Source organism: Schistosoma mansoni, chromosome 2, assembly GCF_000237925.1.
Source record: "Schistosoma mansoni strain Puerto Rico chromosome 2, complete genome".
Taxonomy (NCBI): Eukaryota; Metazoa; Platyhelminthes; class Trematoda; order Strigeidida; family Schistosomatidae; genus Schistosoma; species Schistosoma mansoni.
This window is the reverse complement of record NC_031496.1, coordinates 29,691,634-29,719,501: the sequence shown is the minus strand read 5'-3', so window position 1 is coordinate 29,719,501 and position 27,868 is coordinate 29,691,634. Positions and strand designations below refer to the sequence as shown.

The following is a 27,868-nucleotide window of genomic DNA, read 5'->3' as shown; positions in this document are numbered from 1 at the left end:
TTAAAGAATTACACAGGATGACATTCAGTGCATTTGTTGAGTGTGGTAAAGAGAGAGACGTCCCAAATAGGACGAAACGCGCGTCCTGGATTCCACTGCTAGCCACTATCCATCTCTGCTAACCATACTTAAATGTTGTTGATCTTCAGCAAACGTAGAATAACCTTTGATAAATGATCTTGATTAAGTTTAGATACTCTTTAATTCACGTAATTTAGCTCACTTATTTACACTGTTAGCTGAATCATTAGATCTTAAACAGAATAACTGAATAAGATCAGATTTTCACAGACATCTAACTCTCACTTTTCTGCTATTTTGCAGCATTATTTAACTATCAGTACTCTAGTTGACATTTTCTGGCCTACCATGGAACTGTAAAATGTTTTAGGGGATTGTGGTATGATTGTTAAAGCTTAGTATTTTTTTTCACCACTTGATATCAAATTGGTCATTAAAATCATCATTATATATAATTGATAATCCTGTATTCGAACCTTAGTCCTCATGACGGGATTTAATTATCTGTTAATATAATTAGCTTTTATATCTTAGTTCATGAACCGACAATCTGTTCACGCTGTCCAGAAAGGCAATAAAAGCGGTGTCATTCAACTATCTAGCTCAGATTATACAACACGAAAAGTATCCATTTTAGCTGCAAATCTTCGTCATTTCGCCTATGATCTGTTTCGGAGTTGATTGTTTTATTTTTGGTTACGGCTTACTTGTTAAGTTTCTTTACGTCATTGTAAGTTTCTATTGTTGAAACCAGACTAATTTTGACCATTTTCATTCATAATTAAGTTCGATATTACGTTAAGATGTGTTTGATAATTTCTCTAGCCATGTCACAAATATATCATTTACTCAATATCTCGTGGTGATTGAAAAGTAGTTTCTATGCTGTTTTCTGATTTTATTGGTACACACATAAATATTGGTACAAGGAAGCACCAGATACATATGCGCCGAACAAATCTCATTTGATTTGTGTGAGGGCTGTGATACTGCCCAGGTGCCCAAACTGGAGCAGGTAGTTTTCTTAGGGGGCCACACTCGTAGCCTTTGACCTAAAGATCTGATCCAGTAGGCAGTGGAGCACCGTAAGGAGATGCAGTCACATGGTAGCCGGTGACCAATAATTGATTCATATGCCATTTGCTCCTTCAGGATACTGGAGCCTATGTGCACTAGTGGTTTGGAATCAGGGTTTTCCAACTCCCCTAGGTGGACTCGCCGTGTCCACCAATCCGGTTAGAGCGCCGGACATTCGCTTTTCGTCCTGTCAGTTTCGTAAAGAACACCCCCGCCACGAGAAGGCAGTGAGTAGGACTTCACTGTCAGAGGCTATATACGCGTGGTCATGTGAGAGTATTTGGAGAAGGAGAGCGGACTCTCCCCACTCTCGGCCATACCAGGGCATTTGGGGGCTGAACATAAACCTGTATCATCAAGTGTTGCATCCTAAATAAGTTTATATTAGTAGATTTTTCAGGGCACACTAATTGAAAATGTTTCGATAGTAAGTGTACTCATTTTAGCTTGTTTATATTCACGGAATAATATTTACAGTGTATCATAGTGTAATGTTGTTTTAATTGTTAATTAGTAAACGTATTGTTCACTAATCTCATTTCATGTTGTATAAGTTCCGACAAAATTTACCAGTTTATCATTAATAATCGTATTTACAACTCACTATGTTTTACATCTATGTGGATACACTGTCGATATTATTACATTTTAATATTGTTAATGAACGATAATTGTGATTCTATTAGGATATTTTGTACAAATTTTGTGTTTAGGTATATGTTCATCAAGAAGCCACTCTATTATTAATGAATTATTTCAACAATCTACGTATATCATTATCTAAACAATCAAAAGAACTTGAACATTCATCTGAAATTGAATGGGCTACTAGTATTGGAGATATAGAAGGTTTAAAACAAGCAAAACTACGCGAAACATTAGAAAATGAAATGAAACAACAACTTCCTGGACGTTTAACCGCTGCAGATGCTGTAGGAAGTCATATTGCTCGTAAAACTGAACGTCGAAATATACGTATGGAAGCCGCTTCTTTAGCACAGAAAACAGGTAGTCCTAATAAGGAAAAAATCAAGTTTATTCATATCATAGAAGTACATAGAATAAAGTTATTCATTCATTCATTCATCTTATTATTGTTTTTATACAAAATAGTACCGTTTGATTCTGTATATTCGTTTCTTCCAATATGTAATTGATTACTATGTCCTTTTAGGTGATATAATGCGAGGTCTTACGTTGTCTACTGATGAGAACATCTTGATAACTGACAAATCAATAAATATCTACAGTTTTTGCTTTTGAATTCAAGCTGGTACTTGTTAAGTTATCATATATAATTCATTCAATTAGGGGAAAAACTCGAAATATTAATAACATTTAAAGATTGTTTGTGCAGGTAAAACATTGCGGTCCATAATATTTTTTGTCGTCACAGGCCTGGGTTTGTCCTAATAGTTATTGGTTGAATAATTTTTTTGGAGATTGGAAGATGGATGCATAGCGTTGTAGAGTAGTGCTGGATGTTCACTGATTGCGATCATTCATGCATTCACTATTGTGTTGGTATTTCGAATCGCATAGATCCTGTGAATGCGGATTAAATAATCTGTTATTTCTTTCAGTAAATTAATTTTTCAATGAAATTGAAATGTTTTGTTCATACGTGCTTACTTAAGCCTGTTACCCCTCGTGGAGTAGCGTAGGTCACCCATCAGGATTCTCCAGGATCAGGATTCTGTCCTGGGCAATCCTTTCCAGTTGCTATTATTATCATAAAAAAACACTGGGACCTTATTTCACTAGTTGTTTGTTATAGTATGGAAGCAGTTATCACTTTTACTTTCAGAGTGAACATTTTTCATAGATGAACTCTTATTTATTTATTTCTTAAGGCAAAGTTGCAGTTATTCCTGAATTGAATATTACACAGTGGATGGTGAATGCAACATTGGATAAAGTGAATGTTACATTGGGCTCTAAAGAAACTGATTTATTTTCAACTACCGTTAACGGTCTTCGAATTGATGTTCGTACAACATATGATACTGTAGAGATTTCGGCAATACTTTCTGAATTCATTGTAATTGATCATATTGTGAATACATCTTATCGTAAGGTTAGTAAAAATGTGTTTAAATATTATCCTATGTATCATGTATATTGTGTATCTTATGTTTATTATTATTATTACTGTGCATCATCATTCAGTATTATATAATTGAAGTGATACCCGAGATAATCAATCGGGTAGGTAATCTGCAATCAAAAGTAGCCAAGATTAATCATACCAAGTTGAAAATACAGCAAAGGTAGATACAAAAGTTTTTATCAAAAAATATTTGATGGAAAGAATATTTTGGAGTTATAAGCTGCAATCACAATTACTAAATGCATAGCGACAGTCTTTTTCACGAACAGGCTTTCAACTATATATCATGCTTCATAAGTTTATAGACAAGTATGTTAATTAAATTCCTTGAGTATTGTTTGTTTGAATCTTCCCATTGATGTTTAGGACTGCAACTGATCAGTCTCTAATTGGCATATGTGCATACTGTACGTATTGTCTCAATATAGTCTTAATTCACAAGCATGGTAAGCAGAGATGGCTATATTGAGGACGAAACGCGCGTCCTGGATTCCACTGCTTGCCACTATCCATCTCTGCTTACTAAGTATCTTGATTGTTTGTTTTAGTGAATTTAGCCGTCAACTGATAATATTTCCATAGTTTTGTACTAGCAATACTATGGAAACGTTTTCGAATAAGGTTCTTAAATTCCTATCCTAGTCAGTGAGTGTATTAACATAGTTAAAAATGTTACTTATATATTTAGTGATAAGATGGTTACCTGGTACAGGAAGTTAGTCAATTTTTAGTAAATGGACTTCAAACAATAACGTAGAGAAAATAACTGTGAGTACTTTTGATTTTCGAAAAAAGTTACTGGAAAATTATGTAGATATGAGCCATGGTTTTTATATTTCAAATTTTGTCACTAAGATACTCAAACAATTAGAGACAAAATAATCAAGAAACTTATCCTCAATTCCTCAACTAAATTTTAGCTTATCGAATTAGCACAAAACTCTAGTATCACGCTCGATTAGGAAAACTTATTTGCCATATTCCACAATTCAGAATTAAAGTAGGAAAAGAAAATTATGATGAAATTCTCCTATCAACCAAAATGTACAGATCCATTGAAGAGTACTTTAATCCCCTTTACAAGTGAGAATCAAACCTTGTAGTCTGATCTTCATCTGGTTTTTTAGTTCTTAACCTACAATCGAGTTATTCTAAATTCATTTATATTATGGGAAAATTTTTTAATTGTACTTATTACGTTTCATATTCAGCTTGTTTATTTAAGTTGATTTGTCAGTATTTATGTCCTCATGATTTCAGTACTTCTCTATATTTGATCATCAGTTTAGTGTTTAGTGAGTAACAATTACTGGATCATATTAGTCATAGTAATTCATTATAAAGACCGATTATACAATGAAAAAGGTTCTAATCATCTGTTGCAACAGCAGTATTACTACTTTTATAGGTTGTAGAGTAGATAACTGAAAAACAGTTTAGTACTTATGGTAGAATAGCTTTAAAAACACCACACTTTATGTGTATTTGGTGTGTGTACACAGAAATCTCACATTCAGTATGTGTTATTAGTTATTTCTCAATTATTCGTTTATACTATGTAATTCAGCTGATCCCATTGCGTAATACAAATATCATTTCGAACTTTCATAAATTTGTCCAGGCACCTATGGTGTATTAGCTAGTTGTTTTATATGTGAGCTGACACAAGCTTCTGAGTACTTTTATTTATGGAGCTTCTAAATGTTTGATTAGAAAATCTTTTCAAACTTAACTGGTCTTAGAACTCTCAGTTATGTTCAAGTAGAAAAGGATAAGATATAGATTAATGTTTAGGTATTAGCTGGTGGTTAGAGACAGTCGACAGCTAACCCTGGACCTCAGTTTCGTGTTATTTGACACTAATCAGCAAGGTGTATTTGTAATCTTGAGGGAACTGGTGGATTCGATCCTCCCATCTTCACAGTCAGATATATTACCACTGAGCTATTCGGATCTCAATTGAACTCCTATATTTAGTCATTAATTTTGCTCTTTTAATTCTATGGCAGCATTTTTGCATTCTATATTTATTATTCTACTTTACTTTTTAGATTTTATGGGTTGATCCAACAGAAAATGTTGTTTCTTTGCAAATTACACATTTTCAAGATAATACTCAATCTATTGAAAATTCAATAGATCCAGATAAAGTAGACTTGGCTATTAGTCTTCAAATAGGGAAATTACATTCTATCTTCTTATATCATTTTATTACACGTGTATTGGTAAGCTCACTTTGTTTATTGATATCATTATCAGATAAATATTTGACTCAATAATTTATTTACATATTTGTTATGTAAAACAGTCGATTTGCTCCCACTGTAAATTGTGTAGGTCCATTTGATTAGTGACTAATAAATCCCAAATATTACCAGTTCTGTTTATTCACATCTAAATAATGACCATATAATTAAAAATGACTATTAGTTTTGTTGGTCATCTTAATCAGTTAGGGATTTGTGTTTGGTATACAATAAGACTCTTAATCTTCAATCTTGTTTTACTTCACTGAATCTAGCAGCATCAGTGTTTTGTTCTTTTTACCGTATTGAGTAAATCGTTATATCCGCAATTATAACAAGTAGTAGTACTAGTGATTTGATAAGCTATCACGATTCAATCGGTCATTTAGTTCTTTTTGGAAATATGTGTTATTCATTCATTCATTCATTCCATTTCATTTACGCCCGTTACCCCTCGTGAAGGAGCATAGGCCGCCCACCAGCACTCTCCATCCAACCCTGTCCTGGGCAATCCTTTCCAGTTCTTTCCAGCTGTTATTCGTCCTTTTCATATCTGCTTCTATTTCTCGACGTAATGTGTTTTTTCGCTTTCCTCTTTTCCGCTTTCCTTCCGGATTCCAAGTTATGGATTGCCTCGTGATGCAGTTTGGTGATTTCCCTAATGTATGTCTTATCCACTTCCAAAATATGTGTGAACCGATTACTATTTTGAAGATATTATCTTCTACACTATTCAGAGAGTTCCTGCGCTCGATCCTATATACTTTCATTACTGCACAACGCTAAAGTCTCCACAAACTTGGATAAAACAGAATCTCTCCAAGTTTTCTTGATCTTCATTAATTCTTCCGCTTATGTCGACCATTCAGTCATAAGCAACGTAAAACCTGGCACATATGATAACTTTAAAACTCAAGATCTAAGGGAAGAAAAAAATAAATACATATTCACCATTGTGATCGATCCTAAGCCATATCATCTGAAGTCTCCAGCCATCTGTTATAGTAATTGCACGAACAGCATTTACCCGACAATTCTCAGTCCAATAGTGAGTAACGTAGTGGACCAATGTTAATCTTTGATTTGGCCGCCTCTAGCTTTCTTCCAACTTACTGCGCAGCCAATCGGAATATCTCATCGACAAAGGCTGTGGTTCAACATACTTAATATATATCCGAACTCAGTCGATTTCAGTGTGCAGTAATAATAATAATAATAATACAACTCATTTGTCCAGCACGGTCTCAAGTGCTTATCTCTAAGTTAAACTTATTTTTATGACAGCTATAGTGATAGCGTCCCGCTGTTTAAACCCCGATTTAGGTGTATTACCGTTCAAACATGTAGCCTAACAGTTAAAAGTTGACTACTTTAACCACTGATATGTTGTATCACAGTTACCTATTTTTCTTATAGTAAAAAATCAATCATTTAACAAAATCCAGTCTGTTAATGTGCCTTATTTTTGCTGAACAATTAAATTTTTCTATTCTAATACAGTGGTAAAATTGATAGTCTTTGCCATATTTATAATATTAGATTAAATATACATAAATGTAATCACTCAAATAATCTATATACAAATTATCTTATCAATGAATTACACTATCAGCCATTTGCTCCATGGAATTACTTACATCCGGTTGTTTAGAAAATTTGTGAAGTTTTAGAAAGCGTGTTTTAATGTTCACCATACATTATCATGTTATTTTCGTAAGTTACTAGTATTTGACTACAGATGCCTTAGAAATATTTCTCGCATCTGCTGGGATCACCGGGTAAGTAATAGTGAGGTTAGACACAGGGTATTATGGAATGATGGTAAATCAGTTGATGAGGTCATGAATATTCATCGACTGAGATGGTTGGACCACGTATTACGTATGCCTGAACACCGATTACCACGACGCGCTATGCTGACTAGTATCGGCAATGGTTGGAAGAGAGTTACGGGGGGCAGAACCAAAACATGGCATCAGTGCTTGAAGTTACTAACTTCTAGTCTGAGCCATGTTGGCAAATGCAGACTACCTGGTTGGGGTCCGCGTGACTATCGTAAACAATGGTTGGAGACTCTAGGTGACATGGCTCAGAATCGATCACAATGGCGTAGGTGATTACACTCTTTATCTTCCCTTAAACCTTGAAATTAAAATTGCTTCATAACTTTTTTCCTTCCTATACTATATCCTTATATACAACCTATCTTTTATACAGTGCCACCACTAAATAAACTACTTCTATGAATCCGGTGTTCATCTTGTTGTGCTAACGAGGTATGACAACTTGGACTGATGCATATATGTGCCTGATCCTACGTTGTAGCTGACTGACTGACTGACTATCATGTTATTTATTTAAAGAGAGATAATAACAAATATCTGATTTCTCGAATTAATTATCTTAACTTGTTAGCGGTCTTTTCATTAATATCTCGTATAACAACACTTCTCTTTGACTGGATTTAGCTTTATTTGATACTTCATACATATTATGCATCCCTCTGTAGCTGTTTATATAGAATATTGAATTCAGGTTGAGTATACTTCCTTACCTTGTTATCTTTCACTTATGTTGTAACCGTATTATGATCAGTATAATGAAATCGTTGAAAATATTATTATCAGAAGGGGTTTGTGGAGATTTCAGTATTTTCATAGTTGGAATCATGAAGCTAGACTGTTATGAAAACCTGGAAGCACTGGACGGCTGTTTCGTCCTATTGTGGGACTCCTCAGCAGTGCACATCCGCCTCACGAGATTCGAACCCAGGACCTACTAGAGCAATTAACCGATAGACCACTGAGCCGGCCGTCATCCAACGGTGTTAATGCTTAACCTCAACCAATCCACGCGAGACTGGTAGGTCCCACAATAGAATGAAACGGCCGTCCAATGCTCCCACGTTTTCCATGGTTGTCTAGCTTCAATCGACTCATGATTCCGACTATGAAAATATTATTTCCGATAAATATCGTTATTTAAAACGTTTTTTTCTGAGATAACAATCTTAGTTGACTTTTATAAGAAGCAGTTGGTTACTAGTGAATATGTTTGATAGTTGCCGATGTGTTTTATCACATAAATTTCTAGTTTTTGTAGTAAATACTCATTCAAAAGATTGTTTATTTAGTTATCAATAGTTTAGATAAATTACTACTATGGAGTGTGTATGTTCGAAATTTGATAATAATAATAATAATAAGACTATGAGTATTTGGTAACTTTTAATTTGTAAGTAATTTCAGTATATGTTGAAGCCTATCAAAAAACGAAATATTCCTACTTCCCATAATTTGACATGTAATGATAACTAACATATTGATTTGGCTAGTGAGAGTTAAGAAATGGTTAACTTATAAAGTCATTAATTGTTGATCTCAGTCATATCAGGTGTTAAAAATTACCTGAATGAAACTGGTACGATAATTGTAATCTATAGATGGCTTCGTCCTACTTGGGACTCGCTAACTGTATGTAACCACATTCCAGTATTGATATTTACATCGAAAGTCAAATCTAGTATCAACCATACAGGTGAGTAACTGTTTGGACTCATTCACTAAGTTGATAATACGTTGGGTTCGAGCCTCACTGTGAACACGAGCAATGGGATGCAGTTACATCCAGCTGATGAGTTTGAAATCACAAATCCATCTTTTCTGTATTATTATTGTTATTTATTGATTTTCATTTCAGTCTTAATACTTTTCATCTCAATATATAACAACTTTGTCTAGTTTGCATTTGTTTTTGAAACTCTACACTTTTTCCTTGATCACTTGATGAAGTTTGAAAATGTATTATACACTAATCATTCGCTGATTTGTTTGTCATACATATTTATCAATAGTTGATCCTTTATTTTTTTTTTTTTAGAATTTTATGGAAGCCTATCAAGAAGCAGTTGGAATTATGTCAAATAAATTTCAAGCTTTATCAGATGCAGCAGTTCAACAAGTTGGTTTTACTCTTTTTTATCATCCTTTTATTAAAATCCGAAAAAAAGAAAAACGAACTGGTTCACACCTTTGAAGTTTAATATTTTCAGATATTCCATGTTATAAGAATATAATTCTAATGTTATGTATTACATTAATTAAGTTCTTAGCTTTAAGGCATATTTTGGTTGTACCGTGTAAGGTATTTGTGATTCTATCCTCCAGTCGACCAAAACAAATTCACTTGCGGATGTAGTGTTAAATCTGTAAACTCTAGTGCTTTAAAGCTGAATATGGAATGGCGATTCAGTGGTTAAAGCATTCGACTTTCAAACACCAAGTCATCTATTCAAGTCGCACACTACCTACTTCTACTTTAGACAGTCGTTTAGTTTAAAATAATGATTGGAAGTAGAATAAAAGTGAGAAAACGTGAGGGAACGTCTTAAGTGTTAACGTAGTTTTACTCTGTGCATAAAATAATCTATGTTTTTATAGGAATCATATTTGTAGATATACATATATGTGAGGTGTTATTGGAAGTATCTTTCAACAGAAGTACATACATTTGCTTTAACACTAAGTTGCATTTTTTCGAGCTGTTTAAATGGATGTTCATGTTTCTACGGTATTAGTTTATGTTTTACAGGTTCATGGATTGTAACTGACAGCTTGAATACACTAACACGGAATCTTGTGGGAGAATATTTTCTGTAAAAAACTCACTTACCAATCATAAATTTCTGTACCTTAGACTTTTATCCCCATTTTTTATATACGACCTCATGATACTGCTACCCATTTGACCTAATCGCATTAGCAAAGGAAATAGTCAATTGTTTGAAGCTCTAAGTTACCGTTTAACACATCATTCATACATGCATAATGCATTGAACGTGTACATGAAAAGGGAACCAACCAAAATAGGAAATTTCGAAAATTAATAACATATTATGTAGTTGTAAAGGTTATTGATATTACAAAGCTACCTACTTTTGGCAACCGTCAAAGACCTAAAATCATTGGATGGCTCTTTCGCCCAAGTATGGGACACCTCAGTAGTATACATTTACAACTTAACTAGGGATCTAACCCCGTACCTTTGGCCTCACGGACGAACTTTTAGCCTCAACACCACTGAGATGATATCCAACGGTTTTAATGTCTAACTTCAATCAATTCCCTTCTGTATATTTTAAATAAATTTAACTTAAAATCCTGATGAAGAAATGATTAAATATCTTAATATTCAAATGGGTGCAATGATAACATTAAATTGTCCAGTAATATTATTCATAGTGGACTTGATATAGTACAAATCATCATAATACATTGAGGAATATAATTCTACGTCACATTATTTAATTGTCCAAAAATGTTGATTTCTTCGTTAATTTTCAGGTTCACGAAGCAGTTGATAATTCGTCTCAAACTCGTCTTAGTTTAAATATTGTTGCTCAGGCACCAGTTATATATATGCCACAACATTCGTTGTCAAATGTGTCTTTGATGATTGATTTTGGGCGTATCACATTGTCAAATCATTTTGAATTTATTAATCCTTCAAAAGTATTGCCTGATACAACAATTCCGGTTCCCGAACCTGGAATCATGTTAGAACATATGGTGGTTAGGTTGGAAAATTTACGTTTATCAAGGTAAGTAGTGTGTGACTTCAATAAATGAATGAATCAGTGTATGTTTTGTTCAGTACCATTTCAAAACTTTCATGGTAATGTGCTAAAATGAATACATTTGACTTTTTAACCATCAAATTTGACTCAAACATCGATCGAAGTGTTCAGGACATGTGATATGTATTTCCGACCCCTACCTACTTCGACGGGCGATGTCTGGTGTAGGAGCGAGTTGAAAGAAAGATACAGGAGATTAAATCAAGACATAGCATCAGTTTGTAAAGTCGTTGAAAAATGAACTGAGTCATCTAGGTAGGTACAGACTACCTGGTTGGGATCTGCGTGATTATCATAACCAATGGTTGGAGATTTCAAATAATATATCATATGTGAAAATTATATTTGAAATAATCTCAGTTTGTTATATCGTGTGAGTCCGTGCGTGCCCTGTTTAATATATGACGTGATGATTCTCGCCAATCAGAAAGCAGTGAATTATCGATCACAGCGATGATACTCAAAATCCGTATGAGTAGTCTTGAGTACTTATCAGTCCCGCTATCTGCGTAGCCCAGCCAGAACACCAATAACAGCCTCTGCAATATGAATGACTATTCTCAAAAATACTGGGTTTATCTACCAAACAAACTGACCACATCGCACCATAAAATAGAAAATAACATTTGTACAAGATTAAGCCAAATGTGGCTGTGAATAGAGGGAAAAGCAATATGTAGAATGGGTATAACTCAGGAATGGTAAATCGTATAATTATCGTCTATGGGTCAAGATAAAGCTCATAATAAGAGGGGTACGAATATGAATAGTTTAGTTAGTTAACAACTATACAATAGGAAATATACATATCATATTGGTCCATAAACAGTCCTCGAAAGTTACCGTTCATAATTTTCTTCGGGATATAACACAGTTAAATAGGAGTCATGTGAAAAGTTCACGATGTGAAAATAAATGACTGAATGGATTGTCTGTTTGTGTGTATGTATAAGATTGAATTATTAATAGTTGATATTAGGTGTTAATATGTTTTTTATATGAAGGAGAAAATAAAATAAAAGTTCAAGTTCAAGGTTGAAAAATTGTTCCTATATCATTGATGTGTATGTAAAATGAGAATCATCAAATACATAATTGCTGAGGTGTCCCACAATAGGACGAAACGGCCGTCCAGTGCTTTCAAGTTTTCCATGGTGATATAGCTTCAATTGACTCATGATTTCAACTATACATAATTGTTTTGCTAAAATAACCCACATTAATTTCAGTCAGAATAACCATGCATGTGAAATAAACAGGTTGGATAAAGAATGGGTCCAATTACATGTTAACGAATATTTGCCATATTACCACCTAATATCAGCTATTAGTAAGTCAATCTTATACATACACACACAATTCATTCAGTCATTTATTTTCATGTCGTGAACTTTTCACATGATTCTAATTCAACTGACTCATGTTGTCCTATTTACTAGTCAGCATTTAAATCCGCTTGGATTAGCACAGTATAGATTTGATTTAGTGGTTAAACGCTATATATATTCCTTTGATAGTTTTTGATTTTGATTATCACCCTGAAGAAGTCCAGACAAGTTTGTAGGACGAAACGTTAAAATTATTTAAAGTTCAATAGCTGAGATTATTTCGAATATAATTTTCACATATAATGACTTCTCTAAGCTTGGTCTCCGATTTCTGTCAAACTATTCGTTCTAATATTGACGAATAATCGTATAAATTCGAATAATATAGTTTACAGTCGTTCAAAATAGCACTGGTGCATTCACTTATTATTTCTCGTTATAACTTGAGTCATGAAATCTCCTTATACTTTTCTTCCCATATATCTGATCTTTTATACTACTATTGATACTGTTACTGCTTCTACTAAATTGAGATTTGTCCTGAAATCATTTTATTTAATTATCTCAATGTGTGCTATGACAACTTGGACCGATGTACGTTCTGCGTTTCATATGACTGACTGATAACATCTACTGTATCATCTGTTAGCTTTGTGATAACTACTCTTCGAAAGCATTTAATCCGAATCTGCATATTCGCTTAAAGATTTTTTTCATCCACAATTCTAAGAAAAATACATTGACCATATCTTCTTATTTCACTTCTGTCTTAAGTATCGCTTTTGAATGACATATAGTATCTGACATAATTGTACTACTGTCCAAGTCAACATTGTAGACATCAACATCCTGTACTCACCTTGGATGGTGAGCAGATTAAAGTAGTTGAGAAGTTCGTGTATCTAGGTAGCTGCATAAGTGCTGGTGGTGGCGTGAGTGATGAGATCAATTCACGTATAATGAAAGCCAGAGCGGCTTATGCCAATCTGGGCCATCTTTGGCGCCTTCGTGATGTTAGTCTGGCTGTAAAAGGTCGGATCTACAACGCGTCGGTGAGAGCAGTTTTGCTCTATGCTTGTGAAACCTGGCCTCTCCGAGTTGAGGATGTTAGACGTCTCTCTGTGTTCGATCATCGTTGTCTCCGAAGGATTGCTGACATTCAGTGGCAACACCATGTTAGTAATGTAGAGGTTCGGCATCGTGTGTTCGGGCTCAGAGACGATAATTCAATTGGTGTCACCATCTTGAAACACCGACTTCGGTGGCTTGGACATGTTTTACGAATGTCGTCCCAGAGACTTCCACGTCGTGCATTATTTGCCGACTCTGGGACTGGTTGGAAAAAGCGGAGAGGTGGTTAGTGTATGACATGGTGTCGTGGCATGAAAGAAATCTGCAAAGGGCTAGTTTCTGATGGTTCTTCACGACTCCCTGGTTGCGGTCCGAGAGATGGTGCGACACAGTGGCTAGAGACGTTATCAGATATGGCTCACAATAGAAGCCAGTGGCGATCCTGCTGTAACCTTCTTTTACTTTCTTCATAAAGAGTGGTTCTAACTTTCTTAACTGAAAGAGTCATCTGATTGTACATTTCAGTCCCCCTTATCTTTTCATCCTTTCTCTTCTTATTTTCATTATTTTGTGTGGCGCATATGTATCTGGTGCCCTTTTGTACCAATATGTATGTGTTTAAATTAATAATAAATAACACAGGAAAAGGGGAAATTAACAGTTTAGAAAGCAGATCATAAGAGATAATTCTAATATTCATTTGCAATGATTAATAATTTCTGTTGGGTAAGTAGTCAATTGTTTAGTTTCATAAAAAGCATCGTTTATATTTGAACTAGTAGTGTTAACGAATGAATTATAATATTCAATGCTCTTCTCACCTACGTCTTTTTAACTGACCAATCCACACTGAACTCAGTGTACTGTGTAACTTAACGGCTATTAAACGAAATTGTTCTCGTTTGATCATAAACTATTAATTTGTACGTGTAGCGGTAGGTGTTACATGATTTTTTCTGAGGTAGATCCATGAAAATGTTCGTAAAGCTTTTTCAAAGTTTAAATGTTTAACGTGTTTATGTAAAGAAGTAATTTTTGAATAATTCGCTCCAAGTTGACTTTCATAGCTCATTATGATAACAGTGAACAAAGTTCTATTCTTATTTCCTTTGTACTGTATTGTATCGTATTTATGCGTGTGTACGTGTATGTGTATTGTTTTCTATTAATTAAAAGTAACTTTTTCTTTTGTCTTAATCATTGTTTTCCCATTATGATAAAAGAGTAGTGCTAAAAGAAAGTTCTGTTCAAGCTGAGAAACACGTTTTACTTCCAATTAATGTTGAACTGAAAACCCGACGTAATCTCAATCCAAATATATATTCCGCTATACCTATCCTTCTTGTTAATGGTGGATTAAATGAAATTAATGTAAGTTGGTCAATTAATTGATTAGTTGTATTTAGTGTTTGTTTTTTTCTTAATGTGTAGAAAAAGGCATTGTTGCTCTCTTTGGTAAATCTAACTTCTGTAACCTGACCACATCCGTGTTAGTCAGACTTACGTATCGTGATGGTCCAATCAAGTTAGAACACTCGTTCCTTTAGGTCCTGTCATCCAAGATAGGTTGGTTGGAGAACAGTGACACTAAAAGGAGAAGTCCGAAAGCGAAGTCGTTTTGTCGGCTTCACAGGAGTGTGACAGTAGTAAGATGTTTATCTCAGACAGTAAGCATCTTCAATGCTGCTACACTCTCACAAAGGAAGAGGAATTTAGTAAATATCAGCCCTAAATATTGTACAAATTACACTGTCCCACCGATATCGATATCCTGTGACGTCGGTTAGGCATCAAAAGTACCAAACTAACACTTCGAGAATTACTCTCAAAACGAGCGTGTTGGACTTTGGTCTCAAACAGTTATCTCTTGGACCCCATGGTCACGCTTCCATATAATCTAGATCACTATTTACTTGGTTTACTTTTCAGGCACTTCAAGAAAAAGGATTCATCCACAATATGGACACCTGGGATGGGTTGATATTCACTCTCATACCTTTTACTGGATTAGAGATCATCTATCCAGACTGTTTTTAATAATAATAGCCTCATAATGAATGAAGTCATTGGTATATATATATATATATATATATATATATATAGAAAATGTAAGACGAACTAAGTCAATTACAAATCTAAATTGCCGAGTGATAATTATCCATTTGATCACCAGAAATGTAACAACTATCCAATTTATTAAGAATACTTGCCAACTCAACTGATCCATTCTTTATTGTCAAATTGTCTGTTGGTACAAAATTGTTACTTAGATCAGCCATTTCCATTTCAGCATTTGTGAAACATATACCGAAAACAGACATTCAAAATTTTGCCTAGTAATTTCTATAGGTTTACTTTCTTTCAGCGTCTGTATACTTTAGTTCAGCTGAGCAATGTCAAAAAAATTATGTCCCAAAAAAGTCGAAGAGAAACAGACTTATTTTCGTTAATATATCTATCACGGTTAAAAAGTACTAATAAAGATGTCTACATTCACTGTCACTTCTGTTTATCGTCGTCTCATCCAAGAAAAATTTCATGATCCTTCTTACATATCTCAATGTATTCAAATAAATTTAACGTTTATATTACTCGTCTTTGAGCCGCACCGTGTTTGTGAAGGTTAAAGATTCAACTTACTGTCTCGGCGCCCAAACCGAAGTAGGTGAAGCTCGGGTCATGGATTGTGGTTTTTGCAGTTGCGAACCAAATGCGTTAACCGTTAACCCACAGCTTCACGGTTATTTATTTAGAAGCTATGGTAATCGTAATCTACCATCCTGATAATTATATCGCTAAGTTGACGTCACATAAATGAACATCCCTTAATTGTGTATCACTAAGAAATTCCTTCATGTTTAATGATCAAACATATTCACATACATTCATCTGATTTAAAGAATTTGGGTTCTGAACTTTACAACTTTTTTTATTCCTTATAGATTTCTCTTTCTCAAGGAGATTATCGTGTTCTTCAAGAAGTACTTCTTGATAATTTTAATGATTTACCATCGTCTACTAAAACATCTATAAAAACAACACCCGTTACTACGGATTCCTCTGCTAAACCCACTAATAAAAAGAATAAAACACAACGAATAGTTGAGGAGAAAAACATTTCTACACAAAGTGATAATCATGATAACAATCCAGTCAAAATTACAATCAGTTTTGATTTAGGAATGAAAAGTGTCATTCTTAATTTGTATACATGTGATCAACCAGTAGTGAGTTTTTTTTCTGCTTTGCTTGTGTGCATGCACTTGTATATCATTGTTGCGAACTAAACAGCAACATTCTTGCAAATAACTTCATGCTAAGAGGTACTAACTGTAATGAGACAGATACTTGTATCAGTGTGTATAATGAGTGATGTTCATATAATGTAGTTAATTTCTGGGTATGGAATAAGTTAATCGAGTGAATTGACAAACAGACTAGTAATTTTATAGGTATTATAGGGGTGAATTATTATTCACGAAATAGTTGAGTCTTCAACCTTTAAACTTCTATTTTATTTTTTATTTTTTTTATTTGTACACATAAATATTGGTACAAGAAAGCGCTAGATACACATGCGCCACACAAATCTCATTTGATTTGTGTGAGGGCTGTGACACTGCCTAGGTGCCCAGATTGAAGCAGGCGGTTTTCTTAGGGGGCCACACCCCGAGCCTTTGGCCTGAAGGTCTAACCCACAAGGCAATAGAGCATCGTAAGGAGATACATTCCCATGGTAGCCGGTGGCCAACGATTGATTCATACGCCATTTGTTCCTTCAGGATACTGGAGCCCATGTGCACCATTGGTTTGGAATGAGGGTTTTCCAACTCCCCTGTGTGGACTTTCTGTGTCCACCAAACCGGTTAAAGCGACGGACATTCGCTTTTCGTCCTCTTAATTTCGTCAAGAACAGCCCCGTCACGAGGAGGCAGTGAGTAGGACTTCCCTGACAGAGGCTATATCACTCATGACCATGTGAGAGCATTTGGAGAGGGAGAGCGGACTCTCCCCACTCTCGGCCATACCAGGGCATTTGAGGACACTTCTATAATTCCTGTTAAATTGACTAGTTTATTTAACAATTCATTTAATGTGATTTTTCAATTACGTCATTGAAGGTTATTGTAGTTAAGAAAAGAATTTAACCAAAGGGCATAATGTTAGTAATATAATGGATGGTGTTTTCGAATTTCAAGGGATAAAATTTTAATGTAATTTGATGATGATAACAACCACAAAATCAAGTAAATCAGGATTATACCAATCGAAGCGACCTTATAAACTGTTTCTGTATGCATAGTTGACGTTTCTGCAATATACAAGAGATGCACACTCAAAGCTCTCGGTAGATTTAGTTTGATCTTATATCGAACGATGAGTCTGATGCTATGTAGTTCCGATTAACAACTGTATAGTACAAAGTGGATTTTGTAATCTGGTATTTTCCTCCCTGATGCTTGGATAAACAACATATGATTCCTATGTATCTATACGAACAGGTGAACAAACGTTTGCACAATAAAGTGCTTGGTTAATTTGATCTGTTTTTCACCCAAAGTTTAACTAATGAATAGTTGATGTAGAGTATTCACAAACAAAGCTGTACAAAATGTTTGTTGTAGTAATAAAATGAAACCATTCTTCATAAGGTCTGATTCAATATCATACGTCCTCTTCTGTACCAGCCAACCAACCAGCTACAACGTAGGACCAGGCACATATATGCATCAGTCCAAGTTGTCATACCTCGTTAGCACAACAAGATGAACACCGGATTCATAGAAGTAGTTTATTTAGTGGTGGCACTGTATAAAAGATAGGTTGTGTATAAGGATATAGTATAGGAAGGAAAAAAGTTATGAAGCAATTTTAATTTCAAGGTTTAAGGGAAGATAAAGAGTGTAATCACCTACGCCATTGTGATCGATTCTGAGCCATGTCACCTAGAGTCTCCAACCATTGTTTACGATAGTCACGCGGACCCCAACCAGGTAGTCTGCATTTGCCAACATGGCTCAGACTAGAAGTTAGTAACTTCAAGCACTGATGCCATGTTTTGGTTCTGCCCCCCGTAACTCTCTTCCAACCATTGCCGATACTAGTCAGCATTGTGCGTGATGGTAATCGGTGTTCAGGCATATGTAACACGTGGCCCAACCATCTCAGTAGATGAATATTCATGACCTCATCAACTGATTTACCATCATTCCATAATACACTGTGTCTAACCTCACTATTACTTACCCGGTGATCCCAGCAGATGAGAGCAATATTTCTATGATATCTGCGGTCAAACACTAGTAACTTACGAGTATCTTCTACTCTTAATGGCCATGTTTCACAACCGTAAAGTAGAACAGAGCGAACTGCTGCGCAGTATACTCGTCCCCTCTTCTGTGCAGATTTTTATGAAATCAATCAAATAGTTTTTTTCTACCTATCAAAGAACAAAACTATAAAAATCAGTCGTCTATTCAGTCTATGCCAATTTTCTATAAATCGATCTCACTAGTTGGCTATCATGGCTTTCCATTCGTTTAAGTAAAACATTTAGAGATAAAATCTTTAAGTCAGAGGTTTTTTTTCCAATACGAATGAGTAGATGAATGACATGAATTTAACGTGTTGAATAAATTTCCACAGTCTTTATTCTAATAATAATGACTTCATTTTGTTCTCTCTGATAGGCAGAATGGCTTAATGATTTCCCGGAAGACAAACGATTGGCTACATTCAATCTTAAACAGTTCAATGTATCTGGTCAAATGGCTTCAGATTCATCATCTCAATTTATTGCTAAACTTAATGATATTAATTTACAAGATAGTCGACCTGGTTCAGATAAACAAATTACTAGGTAAGCATCTCACCATCCATACCATTATCTTGGCCAACTTTTTGAAATCTTGTTTCATAACTTGTATCTATACTAATTAGACTTATCATAGAAGCGTTCGCTTTTGAGGTTAAATATAAGTAAAAGGTACCAAAAAAACCAAGCTGGATGCTTTTAGATTGGGTTGTAATTCAAAATTTCACATTACAAAAATTGACCTTGTTCAGACACTCGTTTAAAGAAGTATTTGATCCTAGTAATAGTACTCCTCAGCAGCGAGTACCCGCGGTCCCACCAGGTCTCAAAGCCAGAACTTTCAGGCCTCATAGCTAGCAATTCACCTTCAGTACACTAAGCTGTCATCTGTTAGTTCACATCTATAACTTCTGTCTATTCACAATATTGTGGGACTATCATACTCGAGCTATAAATGATTTTATTGTTCAGTAATCAAAGTTTGTGATCTTTGTATAGATCAAATGAAAAAAATTAGCTCATTTTGCTAATATTGTCCTGTTCAGTGTTAGGAGAGCTCATGTCTTCGAACGTTTACTTATTTTAAAGATAAATCTTCCATTAACATCATATTATGTTTCTTGAGTATTCTGCTGTAAACACTAAATGGTCACAAGTTTATATAAAATAGATGAAATGTGGCTACTATTGGGATCCAACGCGCGCGTTTTTTCCCATTTTCGATTCGTCATCTGGGTGCATCTACATTCCAGAGTTTATATTTCGAACCATAGAGTAAACACCAACTTTGAGATGGAGGTTCATCCAACTGGTGAGTTCCAAGTAAAACGTAATGCACGTTTTGGATTCCACTGTTAACCACATTTTATCTATTCTAAATTAACTTGTATTATAATAGCCGTGTCGATACAATCCTTATAGGATGTATATATCCCATTCACAATATCAACAACGTAATATTTTAAATGAATAAAAATAAACTAAATGAATGTACGTTTAAACTTTCTTCCATCTACTGAATGGAGCTTGATCCATAATACTACTTAGTAAACTCCATACACTAAGAAAAACAATCATATTTTCTTTGTTTCTTGTTGTTTGTCGGTTCACTAATATCAATGATCGTTTATATATTCAATTTGAAATAACTACCTTCAATAGTAGTGTAAATGTCATTCATTTAATTACGAGTGTATATGAGTTTATTTAAAATTTTTTGCGTTACAGTGAAATTCAATTAACTACTTCTTGTTGTGCTAACGAAGTATGGCAACTTGGACCGATGCATATATGTGCCTGGTCCTACGCTGTAGTTTCCTGACTTACTGACAGTGAAAATGACCATTTGTAACAAATGTTTTAAGAAAATATTTAGCTTCAAGCATGTATTCTAAAATGTAGAAATGAAATAGATGTAATTAAAGACGATATCTTAGTGTAAGAAATAACTTGAAATAACCGCTTTCAATTTTTAGCCAGCTTTTACTCAATTAAAAGACAGCCCATATAAATACATGGTTTTGTGGAGAAGAAAACAACAAAACCACAAAAGATGAAAGGAATTTTAAATATTTAATAAATCTAATAAAACCTTATTTTGGTTAATTTGACAGGAAATCTATAAACAAAGACATAACTCATCTTCCTCTCTAACTGTTAAGAGGAATCAAATGGATCATTCAATCTCTTCACATTGTTCCCGATTAGATTTCGGTATCGAATTAGTTTTTCCATAAAATGTTAAGGTTTGTTTCAACATTTAGGGTTTAGAGTTAGGATTTATGTATAGTGTCGATTTGCATGTCACTATACAATCTACAAAGCATTTGATAAATTTAACCTTATCAATTGTACTCTACGATGATGGTAAAAAGTAATATTTCGCAATCATTTTAAACGTTTTAAGCTCGTATACGAAGATAGTCTTACTATTCGTTACTTGAATTTTACTTGGTATTCTCGATTTCAATTGAACCGTCCTTTTATACTATACATTTATTAAATTATAACTTGAAGAATTCAGTATTTTTCATAGTTGATATCATGAGTCCATTGAAGCTAGACCACCATGAAAAACCTGTAAGTACTGGACGACCGTTTCGTTCTATTGTGAGTCTCCTTAGCAGTGCTCATCCACTCAACTATGAAAAATACTGATATCTCCACGAAACCCCTTCTAATTAAAGATTTCACCTGAAAATGTATTGTTACTCTTCAACTGTTCTTTTTTCTGTTTATTTTAACGTGCATGATACATCAATCATAATTGTAAATAATAATGTGTTTTTTTCTTCTTGTACTTCTCTATTTTAGAGGTCAAATTTTAAGGTATGTCATTTTTGTGTAAATATTATGATGTATCCATTGTTGTTTGTTGGTTGAAAAATGTCACCAACCAAAAATAGGAATGTTGTTATACGCCTGCATGATTGCTCATTGTTAATGTGATTATTTACACTGACTTACTTTTTTTGTTACTTCTAACATGCATTTATTTGAGGGCTTGGCTATTAAACAATGCATAATTGTATATACATTTGTTTTTGATGTATGGGTTTGTTGATTAATGGTTGTATTCATTTTTGCCTGTGATTTTAAAATGATAAGAATTTGTAGTTCCGCCAAATACTTTTTACGAGTGTTATTTTCTCATCTATACATGTTTCTATTAAACTATAATTTTGAGTCACCAGTGTCGGTTTCAATGGGCAGGTACTAGTAAGAGCTCGTATTCAATATATTTATATATAACTATTCAGCTGGACATTCATTCATTCTCACCATGGGACCAGGTGCAAATGTCCATCTGTTTAAATTCTCACGTTAACAATATTTAAAAAAAAACAACTTTGAAATGATTATAAACTTTAAGAATTAACATTAGAGAATATAATTCGATATGGAACGAATAAAACTGGGCAATACTAAGTACAGGATAATGGTGTACTTCAGATTTAAAGAAATTTATTAACAGATCAATACGACTGATCAATTTCGCTTTATATAATTTAAGATCCTTAATTATAGGTTCCAATTATCTCACGGAAATCAGCCGGAAAGCCAATATTAGCTGACACTGGTAAAAGCACTAGAAGACAAATCATTGTCATTCTGATAGTCGTGAGAATGTACTGATAGTGTACTTGTGGAATAACTGATGTAGACCTTTATAATTCTATGTAGAGCGACATTAAAACTTGAAGCTTAGAAACGACAGCACTAGTAAAAAAATTAGTTACGGTTGCAAATCTACATATTTCTATGTATATATATATTACAGTGCTCTTAGTAACAAATGATGTTTCATAATACCATCAATTAGTGCATTACTGATTATGCATAAATACAGACAGTAGTCACATTCCATAATTGTGTCATCAATTAAACTGTTGATAGCCTTTGGCATACGTTTGGAGAAAAAACATGCTCATTTTAAATTCTTTCACCTTATTAGTGCATTTTTAACGGTTACCATTTTTGTTTAAAGTGTTTTTGTCTAGATTGATCTAGAGCAACGTACAATGTAAGATTGGTTCGAATTTCAGGCTGTACTAGTCACAGATTGATCGCATCTGGAGAACTATTTAAAACGAGAAAGTACTAGACAGTTGTTTAGTCTTTATATGGGATTTCTTAAGCAATGTACACCCACAAAACCTAAACTATAATACTCAGCTTACCACTTATCTACCTGAATATGTTCCTGAAGTTTCAGCATGAAGTCGTGATTGATGTAGTTCAGATATGTTTGGAGTGAAACAGTTATTTCTACTGGCATTCAATGATCATCGCGCTATACCACTGAAAACCGACACATTATTCCTTAAGATTAAGCGTTCGTCACGAAATCTTGAAGATCCTGTGTTCTATGTGTAATAGGATTTAGATTGTACACTGTTTAGTTGTCTCGTTTTATGAAAAAAAAAGATGTTTAGTGCTCCGTGGTAATCGTTGGTACAACAAAACGGAATCAATCTACAGTTAATACGACTTAAAAATCAAACCAATCTCCTCAAAACTACTTTAACTGATCTATAAAAAAATTTCAATGCTCCTGACTATTAATCTAGATAAATAAACACGTTTTTATATTCTCTCTTCATCATCAGGTAAATGGAAAAATCACAAAAAATATGAGGCTTGAAACCTTGTTTACTTGTTTCGCTTATCGGGTCAAATCTGACTAAGCAAATATAACCTAAATTGTAAATATATCTAAATAGTATACGAAATTAAAGGATGACATTAACAAAAATTATCATGTATTAAAAGTGATTAAAGTTTCACCAGTGAGATATGTGTAGCCTTAGTTGACAGACTGAATTTTGTATGCAAGTGGAGTCAAAAAATTAAACGTTTACGAATTTCAAATATTTATTTTTCAAAACAAAGTGAGGCAATCTGGCGAAATTTTGAACATATGGAGGAACCAGACAACTGTTTTATGCTATTTTGAGACTTCTTTCATGTATGCACCTATCAATGCTTAGGGGATTGAGTCTAGTGTATCTTCAGTTGTTCCACTGAATTACTTACGCCTGTTACCCCTCATGGAGGAGCATAGGTCGTCCACCAACATTCTCCATCCAACTCTGACCTGGACAATCCTTTCCGGTTTCTATTCATCCCTTTCATGTCTGCTTCCAATTCTCGTCACAGTGTGTTCTTTGGTTTTCCTTTTTCCACTTCTCTTCCGGGTTCCAAGTTAGGGCTTGCCTCGTGATGCAGTTTGATGATTTCCGTTATGTATGTTCTATTCACTTCCAATGTCTTTTCCTAATTTCCTGCCCAACAGGAAGCTGGTTTGTCCTCTCCTACAGAAGGCTGTTACTGATGGTATCCGGCCAGTGAATGTTGAGTATCTTGCGTAGACAATTGTTTTTAAAGAATTGTACTTTCTTGATGATGGTTGTAGTAGCTCTCCATGTTTCAGTTTCGTGCGGTAGAACTGTCATGACGTTCGTACTGAAGATTGTCACTTTGCAATTAGTTGACAGTTGTTTTGAGTTCCATATGTTCTACAATTGTAGAAATGCAGTCTTTGCTTAGCTGTTCCGCGTCTTTACGTGTGCATCTGATTCTCCTTGTTCATCAATGATGCTTTCCAGGTATGTGAATGTTTCCACCTCTTCCAGAGTTTCGCCATCAAGTGTGATTGGGTTAGTGTTCTCCGTGTTGTATTTGAGAATCTTGCTTTTACCTTTGTATATGTTGAGGCCTATTGATGCACAGGCTGCTGCTACACTAGTTGTCTTCGTCTGTATTTGTTCATGTGTAAGGAATAGAAGAGTCAGTTCATCTGCGAAGTCCAAATCGTCTAATTTATCCTGAGATGTCCATCGTATTCCGTGCTTCCCCTCAGATGTCGAGGTTTTCATAATACAGTCAATGACCAGAAGAAAGAGGAAGGGGGAGAGTAGACAGCCTTATCTGACTACGGTCTTTACTTGGACTGCATCTGTCAGCTGTCCTCTATGTACAACATCGCACCGCAGTCCGTCGTATGAGTTCTGGATATTGTTGAAAATCTTCTGCGGAACTCCATAGTGTCGAAGAAGTTTCCATAATCTCCTGTCCACATTGTCAAATTCTTTCTCATAGTCAATGAAGTTGATGTCTAGTGACGAGTTCCACTCAATTGACTGTTCAACGATGATCTGTTGTGTCGCGATTTGGTCTATGCACGACTGGTGCTTACGGGATGCAGCCTGTTGATCTGGAAGTTGGGCGTCTACTGCGTCTTTCATCCGGTTCGACATCATTCTGTTGAAAACCTTTCCTGGTACTGACAACAGTGTGATTCCTCTGTAATTCTCACATTTTCTCAGATCTCGTTTCTTCAGTGCTTCGGTTGGTATATTGTTAGGTTCTGCTGTTCTCCCACTCATGATTTGATTGATGGCAACCTTGATTTCTTCGATTGTTGGTAGAGTGACATCTATAGGTTTTTATTGGTACTCCATATGAGATCAGTGTATTATGAATATTATTCGTCTTTGTTGAAATCTAGTGCCAGAAATCATGTTGCAACAACATATCAATATACAAATTTTATTTATTTTCAAATTCTATCATTGTCGTATGTAAGTAATCCTCATTCACTTTTCAAGCGTTCATTTAAAAAAATAAAACAGAGAATAGTTCCTCGGTCATTATATTATACTCTTCTCTATCAAGTTTTGTCATATAAGGCTATCTATTTTAAATCACCTCTTAATCTGTTCGTTTTCCCTATATAGATTATTTCTTGCTTTTTTGTTTGTCTGTTGGCATAGTTGAATCACTCTTTTATTTTCTCTTCTCCCTGTTTCCTTTTTTTTCTCATTCTTTACATTTAGAGTTTTGGGTCATTCTGCTACCAAAGATAATCGTCATGATGAATTAATCTATGTTGAATTTAACCAAGATGCATTACTGAACAAAAAAAGTAACTGGATAAACCTGTTTTGTTCTTTTTTATCTGTAAAAAATTCATTTTATATGTCATTAATATTGGTGGCCTAGTAGCAGTTTTAGCGTTCAATCAGTGAGTTGCTCCTGTTACAGAATGTAGCTTCGTTTACGTTGGTTTTTAAATAGCCGGGTAGATTATCACACTAAATAACACACATGTAAAATGTAACTCAAGGTCATCTTCCTGAACCTGTGCCTATTGATAAATAGGTTGGTTTCCTTTTTTTGGATTTCTATTAGAATTCAATGTTGAATAACGAATCTTTCATAAGTGTATTTGTTTAAATCTATATTGAAGTGACGAATAAATAACTTTTGGAAATCATGACCGAAAAACATTGAATATGGTTGAGGTTATTGTAGGAATGAATTCTATACAGATGCAATTCTAGACTGTCGAACATAGGGTCTTAGCTTGGCCAAAATCGGAACAAGTAAGCTATTCGGCTCAATAAACTTCATCCGCTTCTAAAATATGCATTAACACCGTTAGTATACGAAAAAATTAATTCAGTCTATTAAGCAGGGAAAAACAGAGACACGAATAACACATTGAACAGTAACTAGAGGATAGGGAAAATGAGCCAACAAAACTTGATATCGTTTATAACAAACTTGAAAGATTGTGATGAGTGAATAAGTAACACATAATCATACAAGGTCATAATGAGTCAAGGTGGTGGTCGTTTAACACTGTCGTTGGTGCATTCGTTAGTCGATTACGCCTTACAGTTATTTTTAAAAGACGCTTAATACTGTGGATGTCAGCTATATGATGAAATTTTCTTATATTCAGGGGAAGCAATAGGAACAAAATTTGCAAATTAACATGAACTCATTTTTTTAGCACTAGGAAAACCAACCTTACTGTAAGTCAAACTGCTAATCCGTATTCACATTTGATTGATCACTAAGTAGTGATCAATGTCATGTATACTAGATTCTTCTTAGTGTTGGTTAGATCCTATCAATCTAGTTCGTTACTAGTCTAAGTGATTGGACATCGCGTGCCCTATGTTGAGATGTGAGAGGGTGGTTGAAACTAGTCTGTTGGAAACTGTGGATCTAGTTTTCGTGTTGTTTGGTACTCGTCTGCAAGGTGTACCAGTAAACTTATGTTCCTCGATGTTTTTGATCTTGTCATCCAGATTCACATTCAGAAACGTCACCATTGAGGTTGTCCCGGTCGTGACTGATATGTATTTAAAGTCGATCGAATCTCGTCAAGATTACAGGTATACCTTGCGGACGAGTGCCGAACAACACAAAACATAGGTCCATAGTTTCCTTTTGACTATGATAAACGATCGATTTACTCATACACACAACCTACTATGCTACCATTAATATCGAAATTTACCTTTACTGACGATTTCTGATTGCACAAAATTGTTTTCGTAATACTGTTTTTCTCTTTCACTTAGTTCAAATTAGTCTACGAAGCATTCACTTGTGTGCTTCAATGGATTATCTTATGTCTTTACTGGATTTTCAAATGAAAAGTACACCAACATCGAAAAATGAATCAAATAATTTAACATCTGTTACTGATAAATCCAAACAGAAACGGTTAAACAATTCTTCAATTACAAAACCTAGTAAGCACAGTAATTTCCTTATGGCAGCTCGAACTGATGTATGTACGTACGAAGTTCTACGTTGTGACTGACAATAATTTCCTTATATTTTGAATTTTCATAGTTGAAAGCGTGAGTCAATTGAAGCTAGACCACCATCGAAAACCTGTAAGTACTGGACGGCCGTTTCGTCCTATTGTGGAACTCCTCAGCAGTGCGCATCCACGATCCCGCACTCGCGAGATTCCAACTCAAGACCTAACAGTCTCGAGCCAGAGCCATTAACCGGTAGACCACTGAGCCGGCCGACATCCAACGGTGTTAATGTCTAACTTCAACTGATCCACGATGTTGAGCAACCATTCACCAATTGTCTTCAATGAGTTCCTATCTCACAACAGACGTGGTTTGAACTCCACTGGTCACTGCTTCTCACTAGAACTCCTGGATGTACTTCTCGGTCAGTCACTAGTGAGCATATGATTATATTAATTATCAGAAGGGGTTTTGTGGAGATTTTGTATTTTCATAGTTG

The 27,868-nt window shown here is 34.7% G+C and overlaps 1 protein-coding gene across 1 annotated transcript in view; it reads left to right on the top strand.

The window, feature by feature from the left end:
* The window catches only part of Smp_021170 (VPS13C protein, putative (fragment)), a gene marked incomplete at both ends in the record, with an annotated part of 125,584 nt that overhangs the window by 27,151 nt on the left and 70,565 nt on the right, over positions 1 to 27,868 (top strand). Inside the window, 11 exons of the mRNA XM_018796326.1 lie at positions 1,812 to 2,106; positions 2,952 to 3,175; positions 5,260 to 5,433; positions 9,334 to 9,414; positions 10,797 to 11,053; positions 14,712 to 14,859; positions 16,431 to 16,715; positions 19,179 to 19,348; positions 21,617 to 21,631; positions 25,642 to 25,730; positions 27,181 to 27,354. Coding sequence (XP_018650550.1) covers positions 1,812 to 2,106; positions 2,952 to 3,175; positions 5,260 to 5,433; positions 9,334 to 9,414; positions 10,797 to 11,053; positions 14,712 to 14,859; positions 16,431 to 16,715; positions 19,179 to 19,348; positions 21,617 to 21,631; positions 25,642 to 25,730; positions 27,181 to 27,354 — 1,912 coding nt within the window. The remainder of the gene's footprint in view (positions 1 to 1,811; positions 2,107 to 2,951; positions 3,176 to 5,259; positions 5,434 to 9,333; positions 9,415 to 10,796; positions 11,054 to 14,711; positions 14,860 to 16,430; positions 16,716 to 19,178; positions 19,349 to 21,616; positions 21,632 to 25,641; positions 25,731 to 27,180; positions 27,355 to 27,868) is intronic.